This window comes from Artemia sp. Qi Xiang Cuo, chromosome 10 (assembly GCF_049724085.1).
Source record: "Artemia sp. Qi Xiang Cuo chromosome 10, ASM4972408v1, whole genome shotgun sequence".
Classification (NCBI taxonomy): domain Eukaryota; kingdom Metazoa; phylum Arthropoda; class Branchiopoda; order Anostraca; family Artemiidae; genus Artemia; species Artemia sp. Qi Xiang Cuo.
The window spans coordinates 75,512,560-75,535,913 of record NC_142803.1 but is presented as its reverse complement, the minus strand read 5'-3'; the positions used below and the strand labels follow the sequence as shown (position 1 = coordinate 75,535,913).

Sequence of the window (23,354 nt, the reverse complement as noted above, 5' to 3'; positions counted from 1 at the left end):
GGATCTTTTTCGTACATCCTGCCAGAGTTTCAGCTAGCTCCTGAAAATTCATGACCTATCCGGGGGTCAAACTAGAATAAATAAAAATTTAAGTTCCCTCCGGCTATGTGTAGTGTGCGATCTGATCGTTCTTTGTGCAATAATTTTGTAAAAATTATAATTCGTGTCACAGTGATTAACGACTCTTTTTTTTCTGACATGCCAGAGCTATTGTTTTGGATATTTTGGCGTAATAATAAACTTGATTGATTGATTGGAATAAATACTTTAAAGGCCGGAATATATGATTACCGAAAATTATCTATGCAAAAGAGATCTTACTGTACAAAAACGAGGCGATCATCTTTTGACGAATGCAAACGGGTTTAGAAGGCGGTTCTTAACTTGAGAAAGCAAAATTTCAATATCAGGGTTTCAAGTCATAACTTGATTTTAGAAGATACAATGACAAAAAAAGGTAAGAAGCAGACACATAAGAAGAATATTGTTTCACTCTCAGCAATAGCCTTTATACTCACGTTGAGAAAGAAAAAAAAATCAATTAAAGAAAAAAACGCGAGGGCAATTGATAGAACAATGACAAGAAAGAATACGCTTATTTGGGGTAAATTATTTGACAATTTATAGATTATCCAATATTTTGATGGGCTAAACAGGATTTGTCATTGGGGAAGGGAAAAATGTTCTGACCTGGTTGTGTCCCAAAAGAGTAAGGGTCTAAATATAAAATTTCTGTGGATGGTGAGGGGTTTTTTTCGAACTAAATCAAAAACCACTATGTGCACCCTGAGGATAAGAAAAATTTGAAAAATATTTATAGAGAGAAAAAATATAAGGAAAAATATTTTCAATATTAAATATAAAAATACACTTATTTTGAGGCAAATTATTGGGCAATTTAAAAATTTTGCAATTTTCCATTGCTTACACAAATGATTTATCATTAAGAAAGAGAGGAATGTTTCAACCCAGTTGTGTTCCAAAAGATTAAGGGTGACAACTTGTAACTTTAGTAAATGCTGAGGGGCATTTTTAAATACCCCTCAGCCCCAGAGCCATTTGTATGTACAAATGGCTTATACAAAAAGGTTTATCTGTAATACTATAGGAACAGATAAGGGTTTTAACTTGAAGCTTTCAGGCCCTTTACTGCAGCTTTTTCAACAGCGGCAGCGACCATTCATTAATTTGACTTTAACTACTTATGACTGCTGCCATATCTAATTGCGACTGCTTTCAGGTAATTTTGAAGGGGTTATTGATCAGCATCTGAGCATATTATTTGCACGCGGTTTGTTAAAAATGTCTATCAGCAATAGCCTAATAACAGCCGAGGGTATTAAGTTGAAACTTTCAGGGCTTGTTGAAAGGGTTGTTGGAAACTAATTGAGGGGAAGGGAGCTGCAAACTGACAACTCAGATTCAAATATCTATGATGTAGTACTTATAATTGAGAAAGGGTGGGGGGGGGGTATATCCTGGGTATAACAAAATATATGAGGGTGTGATGGGGAAACTTCATGACGTTTTGACTATTTTGGAAAAAATACCTAATTTTAATCCAACATCTTTGCACTAAGGGTAGGGAAAAAGGGCTTGGGAGGGAAACAGGATGGCATCAGTCCCATTGACTCGTATAAAAAGCACCAAAAGTTTCAATTTTCAATTGATGAGCACCTTGGAAAATTTCTACAACTCCTTCCATGCTGACAATGATTAATAAAGCGAAACCTTATTGATCTTTACTTATATTACGTTTCAGAAATTTTTATTGAAAATCGCCATCAATTTCATCATTTTGACAAAAAATTTAAAGAGAATCAATTGAAATGTGATAAAAGGATTTATTTTGGTACACAAAAATTGAACATAGGAAATGGAGAGAAACAACACACCCTATGGAAATAAAAATATGTATATCATTAGGTTGCAACAAAACTAACTAGGCAAATCACTTTTCGTACTAATTCCCTACATAACATGATCAAATAAAAAAAATAATTAGTAATTAAAAATAAAGATAAATACTTTGTTATTATCATTTATTCGGTATAGGATAAAAAAGATATAAAAACAGTGCAATTATTCCTTTCTTCTAATCTAAACAATTTACCAGCAATATTCTTATTGTGCTATCGAAAATTTATATTTATTGAGTTTAACTAAAAATTAAATTTTCTTGAACATCATATTGACTTTTACTAAGGTAACATTTGAAATAGTATGTTCCATAGTAATTCAAATCAAAGATTGGAGTTATGACAGAAAAACAGAAGAAAAGTTATTTTCTAGTTAAGTAAAACAGAAAATATTACATTTTGATTGCTTGGGTTGAAATAAGTTGAATTTACACGTTAACTAAGTGCTAACACAAAAATGTATGTACAAATATTATATTTGCATAAGACTTTAATAGACAATTTTGTTCAGCAATACATTTCTTTTGTGATTTTCATTAGCTAGAAAATTTGAGAAGCTGCTACCCTGTTCTTAAAAATACCCATGCTCAACATATGTTACCCTCTGAGTTCAATTTTTTTCTAATTAAAAAAGAGAACACTTGTGTGATTTTGTTGATAAACGTAACAAACAATTTTTGTTGAATCTCAAACAACTTTTTTATTACAATGAATATATCCTCTTTAATGCTTCACTCTTTACGATAAAGTTTTTAGTACTTTAGAAAAAAAGCTTCTTGTTGTTACAATTAAACAAACAAAGTGTTACAGAAGCCCTTTTCAAAGAATTGGGACAAAATTAAAACTTTATCGCAAATATCGAAGTGTTTAACAGCGGGAAACCAGCTTCATATCTGTAATAATTTCTGTTCGGTTCAATTTTTAATGGTGCTCCTTCCTTCCAGTTAAAAAAAACTTATTTTTAAAATTAAATTTTTGATCGTTTTTTAAATAGTCCTAGGAAATATGGCACAACCTCCATGGAAAAAGACCCTCTCCAAGGATATATTATCTAGACAATTCACTCCCGGAGAAAATTTACCCAGGCAATTACCCTTAACAACTGTTAAGGGCAATTACCCTTAACAACAAGTAAAATTGAGACAGAAAAGAGAAAGCAAGAAATATAAAAAAAACTGTTTTTTATAGGAATTCTGGAAAATTCCCCTAGTGTATAATTTTCTGTGATAAGTTCACCTCCTGGATCCTTATCTCCCCATGAAGTTCCCCCCGTAAAAAAACAGCAGATAATTTGTCTTCCCATCCTAAAATGTATATAAGCGTCCCAAAAACAAACACTTTGCATGAACAATGGACGACTTTTATAACTTAAATACCATTCCTCCGGGGATGTGGGGGGGGGGGTCAGGTTATATCTAAAGCCATAGTTATTGGGCCTTTCAACTATGATGAACAAAATGGATATCTCTGCATTTTTATAGTACGATTTTGAAGAAAAAGCGGTGGGACGGAGACTAGTTGCCCTCTAATCGTTTAGTCACCTAAAAAGGGCACTAGAACTTTTAATTTCCGTTTGAATGAGACTTCTCATTATAATTATAAACTCATTAGACCAGAGACAACTTTTCCGTCTATCATAAGCAGCGTACTGCCTAAGTAAAGAACGATGTTGGCACAATGTATGATTTTTTTTATTTAGACCAGGGCACTTCGTATCAAAAGAATTGTCGTAGAAACTTCGAAAAGGACTCAATTGATTAGAAATTGGAGTGGCTTGTGCCCTTTTTAATAGTCGAAAGTGATTTGAAGGCAACTAACACCCCTTACACGCCCACCATTTCCCAAAACACATCCAATCAAAATTTGATCGCCATTTTGTTCAGCGTAGTCGATTTCCATAGAAATTATGTTTTTGAGGAGGACACTCCCCCACAGCACTCAGGGCAAGAGTTGTAAATTATACCCTGGGGGCATATGAGGTTTTATAGAAAGTATTGTCGTAAAAACTTCAAAAAAGGCTCATTCGATTGGAAATTCAAAGAGCTAGTGCTCTTTTTGATAGTCGAACGTGATTGGAGGGCAACAAACCCCCCTCTCACGCCCACCTTATTTCCAAACACATAAAATCAAAATTTTTAGATACCCATTTTGTTCAACGTAGTTGAAAGTTCTAGACATTAGGTCTTTAAGAATGACCTCCCCCCCCCACAGCCCTCAGGGCAAGGGTTGTAAGTTATGCCCTGGGGGCTTATAAGGTTTTCATAGAAAGCGTTGTCATAAAAGCTCCAAAAAGGGCTCATTTGATTGGAAATTGAAATGGCTAGTGCCCTAATTAATAGTCGAAAGTGATCGGAAGGCAACTGACACCCCTTTCACGCCCACCATTTATCCAAACATATCCAATCAAAATTTGAGATAGCAATTTTGTTCAAAGTAGTTGAAAGGTCCGGAAATTATATTTTTGAGGATGTCACTTCCCCCACAACCCTCAGCGTAAGGGATATAAGTTATACCCCGGGGGAATATAAGGTTTTTTATTGAAAGCTTTGTCATAAAAACTTCAAAAAGGGCTAATTAGATTGTAAATTCAAAGGGCTGGTCCCCTTTTTAATACTCAAAAGTGATTTGAGGGTAACTAAACCCTCTCTCACGCTCACCTTTTCCCCAAACACATCCAATCAAAATTTTTAGATAGCCATTTTGTTCAAGGTAGTTAAAAGTTTTAGAAATTAGGTCTTTGAGGATCATAACCCCATCAGGGCCCTCGGAGCAAGGGTTGTAAGTTAGGTCCTGGGGGAATATATGGTTTATATAGATAGTGACGTTATAGAACCTTCAAAAACGGCTCATTTGATTGGAAATTATTTTATAGTCGAAATATTGGATGATAACTAACACCCCTCTCACGCCCACTATTTCCCCAAACACATCCAATCTAAATTTTGAGATAGCCAAATTGTTTGGAATAGTTGAAAAGTCCGGAAATTATGTTTTTGAGGATGACACTCCCCCCACAGCTCTCAGGGCAAGGGTTGTAAGTTAGGCCCTGGGGGCGCATAAGGTTTTTTTTCATAGAAAGTTTTATCGTATAAAATTCAAAAATGAATCATTCGATTGGAAATTGATATGGCTAGTGCCCTTTTTATTAGTCGAAGGTGATTGAAGGGCAAGTAAACCCCTTCACATGCCCAACATTTCTCCAAACACATCCAATCAAAGTTTTAAGATAACCATTTTGTTCAACGGAGTTGAAAGATCCGGAAAGTATGTCTTTAAGGATGACAATCCCCCCTCAGCCCTTAGGGCAATGGGGGTAAGTAATACCCTAGGGGCATGTACACTTTTATTGAAAGCGTTGTCGTAGAAATTTCAAAAACACTCCTTTGTTTAGAAATTGAAAGGGACAGTGCCTTTTTTAATAGTTGAAAGTGATTAGAGAGCAACTAACGCCCCTCTCACGCCCACCATTTCCCCAAACACATCCAATCAAAATTTTGAGATAGCCGTTTTGTTAAACGTTGTTGAAATGTCTGAATATTAGGTCTTTGAGGATGACAACACCCTCACAGTCCTCAGGGTAAGGGTTGTAACTTATGCCTTGGGGTCATAAAAGGTGTTAACAGAAAACGTTGTCGTAAAAACTCAAAAAGGGCTCATTCAATTGGAAATTAAAAGGGCTAGTGCCTTTTTTAATTGACAAAAGTGATTTGAAGGTTTGACATTTTTATAGTAAAGGTCGATATTGGTAAAATGTACTAGGCACTAAAATTTTCGGGCACTTTGTATCGAAGGAGTTGCTGTAGGAACTTCGAAAAGGGCTCATTCGACTGAAAATAGAAAGGTATAGTACCCTTTTTAATAGTCAAAAGTGATTGGAGGGCAACTAGTCCCCCTCTCATGCTCTCCCTCCCATTTACCTATTATGTTTAAAAACTAAATGTTGCCTTAAGATTAAATCGAAATGCACTGTGTTAATTCTAATTCTAAATAGGGCATCTCAGCAGTATCCCAAGAACGACTGAGGGTATTATGATCAAACCTTCGGGGCTACTTCTGGTGTTAAAATTTAACCAAATCAAAATAGCGTAAGTGTATCAAAGCTATCAAAGAAGGTAAACAGATTTGTTTTGCAAATGGTATCAAGTTTTCTATCTCAGGTCAGCTAGAGGAGGTATGAAACTAAATTAAACACAACTATTTGTCACAGATAGGTGAAAAAATTTCTGAAAATTTTTTCCAGCATACATATAGCAGGCCAAACTATAAAGTCTAAAAAAAACGAAAAGATTTAAAGTATTATTTTCTTTTTCCCTGAAAAGACTGTCAATATAAAACGAACAGAAATTTTTTAAACACCTTTTCCACAAAATATGTTTTCCAAAGAAAAGTAAAGAACACCATTAAACCAAATGTGAGAAAACATAAAATTAAATAATCTACCAAGCGTGAAACTACCACAAATCAGCATCGATAAATAAAAGAAACACAAAACGAACAGAAATTACAATAAATAACTGAGTCAAACTGAAAACGAGCAGAAAAAAACATGAGTAGGGCTCAAAACCGCTATGCCTTCCTAAGACCAGAACATAATTTGCGCTTTACTGAAAAAAATACAAATGAATGTACATTGTCAGTTTAATATACATATACTGATATTTAGTAATCAAAATGTTAATATCATTTGATTGATTAAAGTTATGAAAGTAAAAACATTTATATTTTTTGACTAAAGTACAAATTATGTTCTGGCCTTGGACGAGAAAAAGCAGGAACTTTTTCAAACCATCTCGTTAGTTGCGAAGGGGTAAACTTAAAGACTTTAGTGAAAAGAGCGAGGGTTGAGGAAGGGGCATATGGAATAATCTCTATATGATATTCTAGGACCACTGCGTCAATATGAACAACCCTGGGAAGAAAAAACAAATATACAAATAAACACGCATCCGTGATCTTTCTTCTGGTAAAAAATACAAAATTCATCATTTTTGCAAACAGAAGCTTGAAAACTCAAAAACGGGATTCTCTGATACGCTGAATCTGATGGTGGGATTTTCATTAAGATCCTCTGACGTTTTGGGGATGTTTTCCCTTTTTTTCAAAAATAAAAGATGTTCTACATAAAATTTTCATAACCCTTGTTGGGTGATAATAAACTAAAAGAAATATTTGAAATCAGCATAAAATCCGATTCTTTTGATGTATCTATTGGTATCAAAATTATGTTTTTTTTTAGAGTTTCGGCTACTATTGAGCCAGGTTACTCCTTACTTACAGTTCGTTACCACGAACTGTTTGGTAATAAAACCTACCAAACTACTTTCAAGTGAAAATTTAAAAATTCTCATGAAAGACTACAAAATCGGTCTGGCAAACGCCTGCACATTGGAATAAGGTAAAACAAAAGTTCCATCTTAAGATTAAGTCACTTTGTCCTATTTTTGTCCAATAAAATATTACCCAATACATTTCAATAAGCAAAAACACAATGTTTCAGATGTACCTTCATTGTTAGAACATGTGGATTCCCGGGTGTCGGGTTCAAATTCACACTGTCCGGAAGTGCTAGGTAAATTCAGCAAGGGATCACCTTCACACTTTGGTGACAAAAGGTGGTTTGAAAAATGAAAGAGCTCCCCGCAGTCACCTGGTAAAGCACCTTCAACTTCTAAAACAAAATTTAAATTAAACAAAAATAGAAAAATTTAACAGTAAAGCATACTAAGCAAATCTGACAGCTTTTTTTTTTTAGTTACGTGTAAAAATGTAAATATACAGACATTATATGTACACATAAAATCAGATGTATATTCAGGTTTTTTTCACAAATCGTTCTTAAAAATATAATTTTCATAAAGAAAAAAACAGAAACATGCAACGCAAATTCACAAACATATAACTAATTAAAACTTGAAATTCATAACATATAAAGGAGTTGTTGGATTAAATTTATCAAAAAACAAAAAACAAAAACTTCAAGGATAACACAGCCCCCCCCCCAAAACCTGGGGAACCGGGTTTTTAGTTATGCCCCAGTGGCATAAAAGGTTTCATGGAAGAGATGGTAGCATAAACTTTAGAGGGGGCTAGTTCGTTTGAAAATCGTACTTTCTAGTTCCCTTTTTGAGAGTCAAAAGTAATATGATGGCACCTACCCCCCCCCCCCCAGCAACTCTTTTTCCACACACGCGTCCGATCAAATTTTTGAGATTGTCATTTTATCTAAAATAGATATAGTAATATCTCCCGGGTTTATACAGCCACCCAGACCCCGGTGCATATAAGGTTTTAATGGAAGTAATGATGGTATAACTTCGTCGGGGGCTCATTATATTGGGAATTGAAAATTCTAGTTCCCTTTTTTAAGAATCAAAACGGACCGGAGGGTAACCAGCCCTCCCAACTTCTTTACTTCAAATCCATCCGATCGAACTTTTGAGATAGCCATTTTGTTAAAATAATGGGGACCTAAGCCCCTAAAACCACACAAACCTATAATGAGTCTAAGGTCTTGGAAAGGTTCTTAAGACAAAATGAATTAAATGGTAATTATAAGTGTTTGATTAATAATTCTTCGCAGATCTTTACAAAATATGGCACATTAACCATCCAGCCAGAATTTAAAAAAATATTGGATTCTAAGTGCGACCAGCAGTTATAACTTTCAATCTTGGGAGTTCGGAGTTCTTCTGTGGTCTCTTCTTGAAGAGAAGTTTTGGTAATTGTGGTTTTCCAAGCTTTTAGTACTTTTGCTTTAGTTTTACCCGTGCTTCTTTAGAGTAAACAAGCCGATGCCTCCTTTATTGTGCTTCTTTACCATCTTTCACAAAGTAATTTTGTGAACTACCTGTGCCAAGTTCTTCTTTAATTGCGTTTCTCGTCTTTCAAACTCTTTGACCGCAACCTAATTTGACGGAGCAGTCCTATTTGCATAATATGTTGAAACATTCACTTGTGATGTCAGCCGAGACAAGATGAAACGCTAAGCGTTCATCAGCTTGAGACCGGTATTTATGCCCGCCTATTGAAACTAGATATGAAACATTTCAGGAGATTCTAATATAAAACTGATGATAACAACTTTTAGTAGAAAAAAATAAACCGATGAAAACTTATTTTTTGAATTAAGTAGGAAAAAACTTAAAAGCCAAGCTGTTTCTTACATAATTCTCTACAAGTCCATGTCAAAATTATTAAAGTTGTATGTGCAATTCTCTTACACTAGTTGACAGAGAATTTGGACGAAAAAGACCAATTTAGACCGGCCAGTAAATAGAAATACCAAACTCAGGTTATGTTTCTAGATTAGGTGAACAGATAGAAACCAAAATCGATGCCTTTATGCGTCTGTTATCACCAGACAAATAAAAGATATTTGACATTGAAGATAAAGCCGGGAAGTTTTCTATACCGTTCCCCCTTAATAAACAGTGAAAGCAATGACATAAACATTCTGGATACTTCGGTGACACATTCAGTGACACCGTCATCAGCAGATATCCGATATTTTTTATCATTGTTTTTCACTATCTTTTAAAATGATTTATCCAAATTCGAACTATTATTTTGAACAACCTAGGAAAACGTGAATTTCGTCGTTCTTAAAAATTCGTTCGGACTCGCTATGTTCTTCTAGCAATATAGCCAGTTCAGTCTGGCTTCTATGTAGTTCAAATGATAACAGCCAATTTTTTGCTTATTTCAAATTAAACTCGAAATCAAAATATTAGAGAGATTTATCTCAAAATGAATAAAGAAATATATACAAAATAAATTGTATAATCTATATAAAGATGTAGTTTTAAGGCTTATTATTAAGCTTATTGACAAATTAAATAAAAAAACAAGTTTTTTCAACTGGTATTGCGCAACACTAAAATTTAAAACGAATAGAAATTATCACGTATATGAAGGGGGTGGCCTCCCCCTCAACACCTCTCTCTTTACGCTAAAGTTTTTAGTACTTTTGAAAAAAGCTTTTTATTGTTCCAATTAAACAAACATAACGTTACAGAAGTCCATTTTCAAGAACTGGGAAATAATTAAAATTTTAGCATAAAGAGCGAGTAAGTAAGTTTTGTTCGTTTTAAGTTTTAATGTTGCTTCTTACTTCCCGTTGAAATAACTTGTTTTTTTTATGTTTAATTTCTGATAGTTTTTAAATATTATTAAAGAATTTTTGAGATTAATGACTTAATAAAAAATTGCTACTGGTATTTACAGTTCACATGTATTCACTATTTTTCTTCTTTTTTTTAAACAATTTTTGCCGCAATATCAGCAATAAGTGTTTTCAGCTATGGGTTCCAATCCCGGGCTCTGGCTCTAAAACCTATTTTGTAAAAGGCTTGATTTACTACACAGATACAAGTCCTACTTGAGCCTGAAAATGAAGCTAAAACCAATTTTGGCCTTCAAATTTTTGCAACGAAATTCCATTTTGTTTTTTCCCGAAAAATCCCCGAATCTTGAAGACTTGTCCCCGAAAACTCCCCGAATATTAGTTTTCGAGATTGGAAGCCCTGCATGGGATCCTAGCTAGACATACTCGTTAACGCCGCATTAGAATGTGGAAAAATTGTTATTTTTTTCTTTTCAGTTTGGAAAAAGAAGGAAAAAAGAGGAGACTTGATGATAAAGGTTCTCTCATTAGATAAGATGCTCACTAGAATATTTATGCACATTTTAAAGTAGGAACGGTTTTCTTAACATGTTTCCTTATCAAAAGTCCCAATTCTAAATTTTTACCATAACTTCTCCCCAGCATTAATTTAATTTGTCATCTAGTTAAAATTAGATCTTTCCCCAGCATCCAGCAAAACTTTAATTTTCCATCTAGATGACTTTCTCCCCAGAAAGACTTAATTTTGCCAAGTAGCTGGAAAAAAACATTGCCCCAGAAAACAATTCATTTACCAACTAGTAATGTCGGTAAATTTCTACCAAATCATATTATTGAGTTAAGAATAAACTGAATACACCATTCGATGCCTTTTTTATGCTGATTACGAATATAATAGTCATTTCTATTGGAAATGAAATTCAGCCCCCCCCCATACATGCCAAATCAGGGGTGGGTCAGGTTGTATAAATATAGACCCGTAATTACCATATATAGGGGGGGGGGCTGAAATTCAATTCTAATAGATATTATAACTATATTCGTAATCAGCATAAAAAAAGGCATCGAATGGTGTATTCACTTTATGCGTAAGTCAATAATATGATTTAGTAGAAATTTACCTTAATGTCTCCCCTTGCTGGAAGTTCCCATTTCCTTTACATCCTATGACATCCTTTATGACATTCTAATTTCTGATAGTCCGGCCTCAACTCCACGGAGAAATACCGCACTCACGAATATATCCTCTTGAGAAATCAATCCAGGTAAAAATTTATCCAGGCGATTACCATTAACAACTCCAACTATAAAATTGAGACTGAAAAGAGAAAGCAAGAAAAAAAAATGTGAAGGAATTCTGGCAAATTTCTCCAGTGTATACTATACTTTGCCCCCTGGAACCTTCCCTCCCCCTTGAAAGTTCTACCATGAAAAAAACACTCTGCAGAAAAGATTCCCAACAAAAAATACTATGCATAAACAAAGGGCAATTTTTATAATTTAAATACCTTTCAAATGGGGCTATGGTGGGGGGAGGGGGTCATGTCATATCCAAAGGCATATTTATTGGGCCTGTCAACTAGGGAAAAGGCACCGATGATTCGACAGAGCAATTTCAGAACTACTGTCGAAATTTTCCTTCAAAACGGGATAGCTCCGCTTAGCCGTGACTTAGAGCGCCATCTCTTGAAGCCGTCAATATATTTCGACGGTGCGAAACGTGGACACTATATCCGGTACACCCAGATAAGAAAAGAACATTCAATTTGGTCAGTTTCCTGTTTTCGACATGAAAGGAGCTCCCGACAATTTTTCAGGTATGTAATGTTCAAACTGTCATTACTTGGTTATTTATTGCAAGAAAAAGTTGGGATAAGCGCCAATGTGTCGAGATACATCTGATCTTTTCAGAAATTTAGCCACATTATCTTTTTCTTGATAAAATTAAATGAAAATGGCGACGGAAATTGCATTGTCGAAACTCGGTTCCAAGTGTCGAAAATTCTTGTTCAATGTAGAGGAATACCAGGCGGACTAAAAATGTTCCTTCGGCCGCATTCAAGCGTAAATATCGGCTTCTATCAAGGGATTTATTTCTTTGGCGATTATCTCATAGTAACCTTGTCGAAATTTTGGACAGACAGCAACAGGCCCTGTCAAAATATAGGTGACTTTGTCGAAACTTCTCTGAACATGTAAAACAGATGAGAAATAATAGGTGTCAAAATTCCAGGATCCACTGACGAAACCATAGGCACCATAGCTGTTGAATTTACGGTTGCTTTCTGTGCAACGAGAGATTTTGATGATTATTATTTCTAATAATATTTCAGATGAAAGAACATTTAAAGAAAAGATTTTTTTAAACTTTGAAGTTTTACTTACAGACACTGGATTTTTCCATCATCTGAGGAACTGCTGCTTGGCCTCATACCATGCAGGGGCGTAAATTGCTATTTGGCAGGGGGACAGTTGCCTCCCAGACCTCGTTTTGCCTCCCCCCAGACCTCATTTTGTCCCCCCCCCATATTTTTTTAGATTATACCCTTATTTATCCTTCATCCAAATAAAAAATACAAATTTTATCGAATACAAAATCTTATAAGAAGTGATGCGTATGCCTAAATTTTGGACAAGACTAGGAATCGGCATGTGAAAGTAGAGTCCAGTAAAACAGACAGACTTCTTAAATTTCTTGAGATCCACTCCCGTTTTCCTAGACCCTATCCCTTCCGAAATGCTAGTGAAACAATTTTGTTATACTAAATACTATTTGTATTTAATAATGTACATTAAAATTTGTTGTACCGATTTTGTTATACCAAATTCTACATACTTCAAACGATTTTGTCAGTTTTATTACTTCTACTTTTTTCATAGTCTTTTATACTTTTATACATTAAATGAAGTTGAAGAAAAACAAAGAAAGAAGAATATACGTGTCAAATACACCAGCTTCCGCCCACAAGTATTCCCCAAGTATTTAGACGGGTGTCCGAATTGGGTCCCGACTTGTGTCGAAAACAGGTAACTTTTTTGTTGTGTCAAATTTGTAGGTGAAAATACTCTAATTTCGGAAAATTGGAGTTTTGTACCCTTTCAAGACAAAACTTCAAACTTCTCATCAAACAATTAGATTCCTAGATGTTTTTCCTACATACTGAAACCCTTTTCAAACCGAAAGTCTTTAAATTAAGACTTCTAGAGTAGAAAAACTGTTTTTTTACAAAATCTGTCGAATCACCGGTACCTTTACCCTATGGTAAACAAAATGGCTATCTGAAATTTTTTCGGACGATTTTGGGGGAAAAGGGGTGGGGAGGAGGCCTAGTTGCCCTCCAATCTTTCTGGTCACTTAAAAAGGGTACTAGAACTTTTAATTTCACTTTGAATGAGCCTTTTCAGAATGTCATAGGGCCACTGGTTCGATATGATTACCCCTGAGAAAAAACAAACAACTAAAAAAACAAATAAACACGCATCCATGATCTTTCTTCAGGCAAAAAATAAAAAACCCACATTTTTGCAGATAGTAGCTTGAAAGCTCAACGTTAGGGTTCTCTTATACGCTGATTCTGACTGTGTGATTTTCATTAAGATTCTATGATTTAAGGGATGTTTCACTCTTTTTTTGAAAATAAGGAAAACTTTATGAGGCTTGTAACCTTTGATGCGTAAGACTAAAGTTAATAAAACTTATATATTTGACATAAACATAAAAATTCAATGTTTTAGCAGTATCTATTGGTATCAAAATTCGATTTTTACAGTTTCTGCTACTATTGAGCCGGGCTGCTTCTTACTTACAGCTCGGTACTACCAACTGTTTATAATAAAACCTACCAAATCATTTTCAAGTGAAAATTTTAAAATGTTCATAAAAGACTACAAAAACGGTCTGGCAAATACCTGCACATTGGAATAAGAAAAAAAAGTTCCATCTTAAGATTAAGCCCCTTTTATCCTATTATGGTCAAATGGAATATTATTCAATACATTTCAGTCAACAAAACAAAATGTTTCTTATATACCTTCATTGATAGAACATTTGGATTCCTGGGTGTCGTATTCAAATTTACATGTTCCTGAAATACCAAGTAAATTGAGCAAAGGAACATCTTCACATTTTGGTGACAAAAGATGGTTCCGAAACTGAAAGGGATTATCGCTGTGACCTGGTAAAGCATCTTCAACTTCTAAAACGAAATTTAGATTGAACGGACATAGGAAAATTTAACAATAAAGCTTGCTAAGCAAATCTGACAATTTTTTTTCTCTTTAGTTACGTGTAAAAAATGTAAATATGCAGACATTACATGTACACATAAAATCAGATATATGTGCAGGTTTGTTCACAAATCTTTTTTAAAATTCCACTTTTTATAAAGGAAAAGAAAACCAGAAACATTCAACGAAATTCACAAACATTGAACAAATTAAAACTTGAAATTCATAACATAGAACGAGTTGCTGGATTAAATTGACCAAAAATCACATAACAAAAACTCCGGGGATAACACAACCCCCCCCCCAGAACCTAGGGACAAGTTATGCCCCCAGGATATATAAGGTTTTTATGGAAGGGATGGTGGCACAAAATTCAGAGGAGGCTCATTCAAATGTAAATAGGAAGTTCTAGTTTCCTTTTTGAGAGTCAACAGTAATCTGATGGCATCTAGACCCCCTCCCCCTACACCAAGCAACCGTTGTTTCCCCAAATGCTTCCGATCAAATATTTTAGATTTCTATTTTGTCCAAAATAGACTAAAGAAGAAAAGACTAGAGAACAGGATAGAGAAAAGACATATGGGCAAAATATAGTAAAAACTCCAGGGTTTACACAGCCCCCCAGAACCCAGGGGCATATACGGTTTTTATGAAAGGGATGATCGTATAACATCGTTGGGGGCTCATTCTATTGGAAATTAATAGTTCTAGTTCCCTGTTTAAGAATCACAAGGGACCGGAGGGCAACTGGCACTCCTGCCTTCTTTACCTCAAATCCATCCAATCGAATTTTTGAGATAGCTCTTCTGTTACAATAAGTCAAAAGATCGGCTAACAAAAACTCCAGGGTTAACACAAACCCAGAGACCCCTGGGGCAAATGTCGTATGATGTCCAGAGGGCATATAAGGTTCTTATGTGAAGGTTTTGAAAATAAAAAAAAAGATCAGATAAGCCAAACCTATACCCCCACTAAAAAACGATATTTTATTCCAAAATACAAGCGAGCTGACCCCTGGCCTTCTCTGCATGGCCCGACCCCCATCCCCCCCCCAAAAAAAAAATTAAGATATTTTATTCCAAAAATTATGGCGATTCACCATTGGCCCCCCATGGCCCGACTCCCCCACCCAAAATAAAACCGACTAATTAACAATATTCCATTCCAAGACTTATGGGATCTGACCCCTGGTCCTCCATGGCATGATACCCCTCCCTCCCCCAAAAATTATAAATCATAAATCATGCGAACCGACCCCTGGTCCTCTCTTCCTCCCGTCGATTTATTCAAGTAAAAAGAATAAAAAAAAAATTAACATTTTACAGTGAGAGAGAGAGAGAGAGAGTAGAAAGAGAGAAATATTTTATTAACTAAAAATTACGCTTACATAATCTTTCAAAAATCATTGGGGAAACACATTGGGTTGTATATGATGGTTGTTTCCATCCTTATATACTACTAATATATTTTAACATTTATCTTACGAATTCAATCGCAAAAAAAAAAAATTAACAACTTCCCCGAAGGTAGCGGTTTGCACCAACTCTAGAACTGAATACAATTACCTGTCCCCTTTATACACTCCGGGAGAGAATTCCACAGCTGTTTCCTACAAAAAGCAGAAATAAAGATCCTTGTTGAGTACTCCGAACCTCAGACACTATCCCAGAAGAATATCTAGTTTCATAACAATGTTAAAACGAGTTAGACTTAAAAAAACCCCAAAAGCACTCCGGCGAATAACGATTCAAACATTGATAAACAAAAACAGTTACTTGATAATCTCTTAACTTATAAACGTTTAGAATTTTCATTTTAGTGAAGCAACTCAAAGTGCTATTTTCTAGTCTCTCATATCCTCCTAAGGCATGAACAACTTTATTTTGTAAAATGTGGACTCTTTTAAAACTTGACACAAAAGAACTAGTCCACAGCAAACAACCACAAGAAAGATACGGATTGATAAGAGAATGATAGAGGCTCTTAAGAATTCTTGGTGGAAGCTCATTCCTTAGCCTTCTTAGAAGACCCAATCCTCTTCTTGGTGGCAATCCTCTTGCCACTTTTGCTGATATTGCTTCATAGTGTTGTATACATAATATACATACATAATACATAATATACATAATACATAATACATAATATACATAATACATAATACATAATATACATACATGTATACATAATATACAAAATATAGTCTCCAAAAGTTTAGCAGCTGAATTCAACTAACCTTGTTTATCTCTTATATGTATTATGATTAGATATTCCCATCTAAACCCCCATAATTACCCATCCTTTGATAGAAATATTTCGTTCATCATATCAGCACAGAGAGGATTGACAGAAAATTCCTCAACTGGATTATTTAATTGTCTCACCAAACTTAAAAATTAAAGCTAATAAATTGAATTTAAATGTGTTTTACATCACAAATAAGTCACTTTATCACCCCCACAGATATTAATCTTTATATTAAATAACATATGCAATTAATTTTTTTTTTTTTGTTGTTAAGTTGCCTTAAAGTGCAAGAATGAAAAAAAGGAATAATTATTTTATATAAAGAGGTTGCTTTTATTTTATTACGACAAAAAAATAACTGTACAACTTACCGTTTTTAATGAAAGAACCCTCAGAAACTGTGATGGGATCGGCCATTTTCAGAATTTGTGCCAAGTCCATGAAAGATTTTGGAACGGAATTAATGCAAACTATAAGAAGTATAATACTATCATCAAAACTCGGATAAATAACAGATTTTAGCCATGAGAGTCCTAAAATACAAATTATATAAGGATTGAAGACTAATAATGACTTTTAACCCCTCCATAGCATATTTTATCTTAATATAGTTGAAACAAAAGGCTAAACCCCTTGAGCAGTCAAAGGCATTACAAATTTGATCATTATTAAAAACTTATTATTTTTCTTTTTAAGGGTGCAAAAGTTAAAAAACCGTCTTTTTGATGTAACTAAATTTAAAGTGTAGTTGAGGATTTTAAGTTATAATTAAATTTCACGGTAAAAAGCAAAATAAAGCTGTCATCTGTATTCTGTTAGTAAATTGTCCAATCCAGAAACTTGGAAAATTTGGTATAATTCTTGAAATTTTTTAATGCTTTAAACACTACAAAGTGTAGGCCTATTATGTACATGTCATCATGTTCTTCCAAGAGGGTAAATCCAGATATTCTTACTTTTCGGACTTGAAGAATGTGAAAATAGGTCTAAAATTAGATCAAAAATGATATTATGTAATAGCATTTTATTTATCAATTAAAAAATTAATAGAAAATTAAGTAATTACCTTCTAAAGGAATTTAAAAGTTAAATCTGAAGTACAACTCAAGCAATTTACGAAATATTTCTAGAAAAATAAGTCTTTTGTCTTTAACATGAAGAAAGAAAAGGATCAAAAATGGGGTTTTTAAAGACCAAACGAAAATACTGAAGAAACACACAAAGCGAATATTTTGAAAGAACAGCCACCTCTCTTCTTCAGCGTGAACAAAATAATCTCTCTCTCTCTCTCTCTCTCTCTCTCTCTCTCTCTCTCTCTCTCTCTCTCTCTCTCTCTCTCTCTCTCTCTCTCTCTCTCTCTCACTAATCTAAGATGGTAATTTTCTTTTGCTTAACCATTAATAAATATCTTGAATATCTTGGCAACATATCCAAAGGCTGTCTCCAGAAAAGCACATAAATAAGGATCAGCTAAATAAGTATCAACTAAGCAAAAAAGTAAGGAGCAACTTGGCACAATATTAACCAAAACTCTAAAAAGTGGAATTGATAACAATTATTATATAAAAAGTATTGACTTTGGACGCTGACTTGACTTTAAATATATGAAAACAATTACCATTCGTCTAATGTCACCCATCAAACGATAAAAGCCTGTAGGGTCGTCATGTACAGGGGGGGGGATCCCCACCATAATGGTGGTGGCCAATTGGTAAAAATCTAATGAGTTGGTAAAATTGTGATTTTCCCAATGCTGCCAAAAATGTTTGCTTGGTTAAATAAAAACCATAAAAATACTGACATGTCATTTACAGAACTCTTGAATTTGGTTGGTGAACACAACAGTTTTACTGACTCCTTTCATGATTTTATAGATAGCACCAGAGTTTTACATTTGGTTGAACAAAAACATGAAAATACTGGATTGAAATCTAATGAATTCTCAATCTAAGTTGGTAAATTCAGTTTTTTTCTGTGACTTCATGGATAGTGCCAAAATTTTTCATTTGGTTAAATTAAGAATATGAAAATAATGACAAGACATGTACTGTAATCTTGATCGTGGTTGGTAAATATAGCAGTTCTACCAACATTTTAGTGATTTTACTAACAGCATCACAACTTTTCATTTGGCTAAATGAGGAACACAAAAATACTGACACGACATCTCCCAAAATTCTGACCTCAGTTGTTAAATGCAGGGGTTTTTTCTGACTCAAAAGAATAGGAGAAACCCTCATTTGGTATAAATTAGAACCAGTTATATCGTGTGTTAAGCTTACGGTTATACTTTCTGAAAGGCTAGGTGGTTGGTAGGTTAAGAGCTGTGGGTGGTATAGGGAGCAATACTCATCCAAGGTAACAGCATGTTAGTTTCAAAATTCACAAATTACATGTGTTGGATGATTGATCTCAAGTGCAAATCATGAGATTAATGAAATAGCTAACCAAGTAAAATGAAGTGTTTGGGTTCATGAATGTATTCCAAACTGATTATTGTGAATGAATCTATCTTTTTTTCACAAAAACAGCAAGCCTAAATTGATTTTATCTGTTAAGAAGGTTGTTTGCAGCCCATTTGTCAAACAAGCAACAAACAAAATCAAATTGGCTATACATTATATCTGAAAAAAAATCTGGAGGTATTAGGAAAGGAAGGAACAAGCAAAGGTGCTTATGTTCAAAAGCTATGATATACAAGTAATATGTCTGTTATTTGACAAGGTGTCAATGAACACATTTGAGATAAACTGGGAAGGCAAGCATGCTAAATTTGTTTCAAAGCTTGTAGAAAGAATCTCTTTGCACAGAACATCTGTAGCGAAACCTCCATAGTCCAAAAAATATTCGAAATCTTACAGGAACTGCATATCTTTTTTAAAGATCAAATGAAACGAGCTATTGCTTAGAAACAAGCAGTTGAGAGGGCTGGACCAATACTGAAGCTTGAGAATCTGTCAATGACTAGATGGTTGTTCAGGTCAGAGTTTGACAGTATTGTGAACCCACTTTGACACTATTGTTAAAGTACTCAAAGAGCTAATAAAAGAGAATAAAGACAAGATAATAAAAGAAAAAGCCCAACTTCTGCATTGCCACATTACCTGCTTTGATTTTATTTAGATTCTTATGTTAACTTAAATTGCATTGTCCAGCAAATGAGGAATTATCCTGTAGGTGCTGCTTAGTCAAGATGTTGGGCCAACATGTTGGCTGAATCTCATTCTTGAAGCCATGGCCTGGACAACCAATCTTTGTACACAACTCCCTTCAAGGCCTCCACACTACGGACTGAGACTACTCCTTTGCTTAGGGAGTTCCAGAACCCCACAACTCTATTTGGGAAGAAGTTGTTCTGTAGTCTGGTGTTGGCTATTTTCAGTACAGCTTCATGGTGTGTCCTCTAGGTCTTATTGACTGGTCAAGTGCCCGCATATTTTGTCGCAAGGACTGAGTGTGCAGCATTTTGTCAGACAAACATTTTTGTTGGGGGGGGGGGACCTCGTATCAAAAAACTTGCTACCTCCAGCCCCTCCAACTCAGAAGGAACTCTAAGTGGGCTGACAAAACCTTTACAGAGAGTCTCTGCTAGTGCGTTATTAGATGTAAGTGATGATTTTGCTAGTGGGGAGTTGGACGATTGTTTTTACAGTGCTAAATCTGGAAAAACCCCTGATTCACCAAGTTCTGAAAGATCATCAACTCCCTCTGATAGTGGAAGCTGTGGGAAGATTAGTGCCCTTAGTGTTATTTTCAGCAATGTTGACTGTCTAACTTCAAAGTTTCAAGAAATTAAGTGTGTTATTACATCAGGCGGATCAGATATTTATGCCTTCTGTGAAGTGAAACCAAAAAGGACTGCTATCCCTCTGACAGAACAACAGATACAGATACCGGGAAACAAAATAATCAGCAACCTATCAAAGTAGGAAAGAATGGGAATTTTCCTATACATCCGAGATACTTTCCAGGTAGGAAATATTAATACTGAATATGAGCCTTACCTAGAACAAGTGTGGATTTCTATAAACCTACCTGGTGAGCCAATACAGATTGGTATGATTTACAGAAGTCCGAGTTCCCTTAATTTAGAAATGTCCCTTTTTGAAGTAGTAAAATCAATTGATAGAAAAGTAGCGCTGACAGGAAACCTTCTCATAGTCGGGGATTTTAACCTACCTTCTGTCTAATGGATAGATGGCTGTGGCTATTCTGGACAGAAATCAGTTGTACCATTTCTTGAGTGTCTAGCTAACTATTCACTTTGCCACGCTGTAAATTTTCCGACTAGGCACCGGGATGGCCACCCCCCATCATTGCTGGACCTCGTAATAGTAAACGACCATGAAGCGCTCTTAAACGTGGCCCCACTACCGCCCTTCGGTGCTAGCGATCACGCTACCATACGATCCTCCCTTAGACTGTATCCAGAAAAATCAGTTTTTACCAAACATATGTATAGAGATTACCGTCTGATATGCAAGAGTTGGTTGGGCAGGATTGGTCCTTTATCATTGAGAATGATGTTGATAAATCGTGGATTATAATGAAGAAAATACTTCTAGAGGTCTCAGAGAAAAATACTGTAGTAAGATGAGTTCGTAAACCCAAAACGCTACCATTTATGACCAAAAAAATAAAGAGAGCAAGAAATAAAAAGAAAGGTATTGGAAACTATATAAACAGAATATACACAATAAGAACCACTACACAAAATATACCAAGACACGAAATCAAGTCAGAAATCTATCCAGAAGCTATTTGAACAACATGAGGAGGCTATAGCTGCAGCAAGCAAGTTAAATCAAAAACGCTTTTGGAATTATGCCTCAGCCCGTAAACCTGGTAGACACTCTGTTACGCGACTTAAAGATAATGACTGTATAACAGATGACCCAATAGAAATTGCCAATGCCGTAAATATGCAGTTTACATCTGTATTGACTCATCTTGATAATGCCCCTCGTCCAGACCCCCCCACCTATACCCTCATAAACCCTCTGCCTCCAAGTCCCGACCATAGGGTAGATGTTGAGGCACGCCGAAAAAAGGTGAATCCAAATAAGTTGGTGGGACCTACTGGTGTTCAACCAAGGCTTCTAAAATAATTGCATGTTGAACTATCAGGCCCACTCACTCACCTTTTTCAGAAATCCCTAGATGAAAAGTGTATCTCACAGGATTGGCGCATGGCCCACATAACCCCCATACATGAGGGTGGCAGCAAAGAGGACGCAAGCAATTACCGGCCAATCAGTGTCACCTCTGCAGTCGGGAAGCTACTAGAAGCGATTGTTAACACTGCAATCCTGAAACACTTGACAACCAATAAACGAGTCTCATCATGTCAGCATGTCTTTAGGTCTGGTTGGTCGGTTGAAACAGACTTGATTGATTCTTATAGTTATATCACCAATCTTCTATATCTAGGGTTTCCAGTCGATATCAAACTAATTGATGTGGCAAAGGTATTTGACAAAGTATGCCATAAAATACATCGAATAAAGCTAAAATCTCTTGAGGGGAGGGGTGTGGTTTTTGAGTGGGGGATGCAGTTCTTAACAGATAGGAAACAGACAGTTGAAGTATTTGGCGAGGATGGAAGGACTTTTTTCTCCAAGGTGGCCGCTGTTGGAAGTGGTGTCCCCCAGGGCACGATTTTGGGTCCGACTTTATTTAATATATATATAAATGACGTGCCAAAAATCCTAAATAACAAAGTAAGCCTCTACGCTGATGACTCGAAACTTATCGGTCGTGCAGACACAGGAGAGAATATTAAGTCGATCCAACTGGACCTCAATACATTCACTCACTGGACTAATATTTGGAGGCTTGAATTCAACGCATCAAAATGCAAGACTCTCCACCTTGGGAAGAAAAACCCACACACTCAGTACCATATGGATTGTAGGGATGGGTCCCAAAATGCCACTTCCAGCAGCCATGCGGAGAGAGATCTTGGTGTCCTGGTAGACGACGAATTGAAATTTCATATTCATGCACAAGCGACTATTGCAAAGGCTAACCAGACTCTTGGCTTAATCAAAAGAACGTTCACTAGCAGATCTCCAACTGTTATGACCAAGCTATACAAGAGTCTGGTTCGACCAAGGCTAGAGTTTGGAATGTGTATCGCATGCCCAATCAATAAGACAGACCAAGCAGCTCTAGAATCAGTCCAGAGGAGGGCAATGAAATGTATTAGAGACCTCTATGATGTCCCTTATCCATCCCGTCTCCATAAGCTTAGAATACCATCTCTAACATATTGTCACAAACAAGGCAATGTGATAACAGCATACAAGCTTCTAAATGCTGAGGATACCATTCCTGGCCTTTTTCAACCGGACAATTCAAACAGAACTCGTGGTCATTCTCAAAAGCAATTCCGAAAACGAGCCAACACCAGACTAAGGAACAAGTTCTTCTCAAATAGAGTTGTCAGCTTGTGGAACTCCCTTAGTGAAAAAACAGTAACCTCTACCAGCGTGGATGCGTTCAAGTCATCAGTGGATAGGGAGTGGCTCAACAAACCGTGGTGCACCATTTGGGACGCCACAAATGATGATTAACCATCATCACTGAAGCTGGCGGACACAGGATTCGTCCTATCGCTAGCAAGTGCGATTTAAGGTAATTTAAGGTAATTATATTGGACAATACCTAAGTATAGCAAACAGTATGCTTTGTAAAACTTGTTCATTAGTTTCACAGAATTGCTTAACACAAATGATTAAAAAAATAAAACAATATCAAATTGAATTTTGGGTGTTGATTTTCTTAATTGTTTATCTACAAACGGAGAAATACATCCTTTTTCCACAAAACAAGCCCCTAAT

General features: G+C 35.5%; 2 protein-coding genes across 2 annotated transcripts in view; both read right to left on the bottom strand.

Moving 5' to 3' along the window:
• The window catches only part of LOC148948176 (uncharacterized), a 139,079-nt gene that overhangs the window by 7,849 nt on the left and 107,876 nt on the right, over nt 1-23,354 (bottom strand). Inside the window, exons 4-5 of the mRNA XM_089096125.1 lie at nt 14,073-14,237; nt 7,423-7,587 (exon numbers count right to left, since the gene is read on the bottom strand). Of these exons, the coding sequence (XP_088952251.1) occupies nt 7,423-7,587; nt 14,073-14,237 (330 nt within the window). The remainder of the gene's footprint in view (nt 1-7,422; nt 7,588-14,072; nt 14,238-23,354) is intronic.
• Nucleotides 1-23,354, bottom strand: part of LOC148948177 (uncharacterized) — a 96,751-nt gene that overhangs the window by 67,377 nt on the left and 6,020 nt on the right. The gene's annotated exons all lie outside the window — the stretch shown is intronic.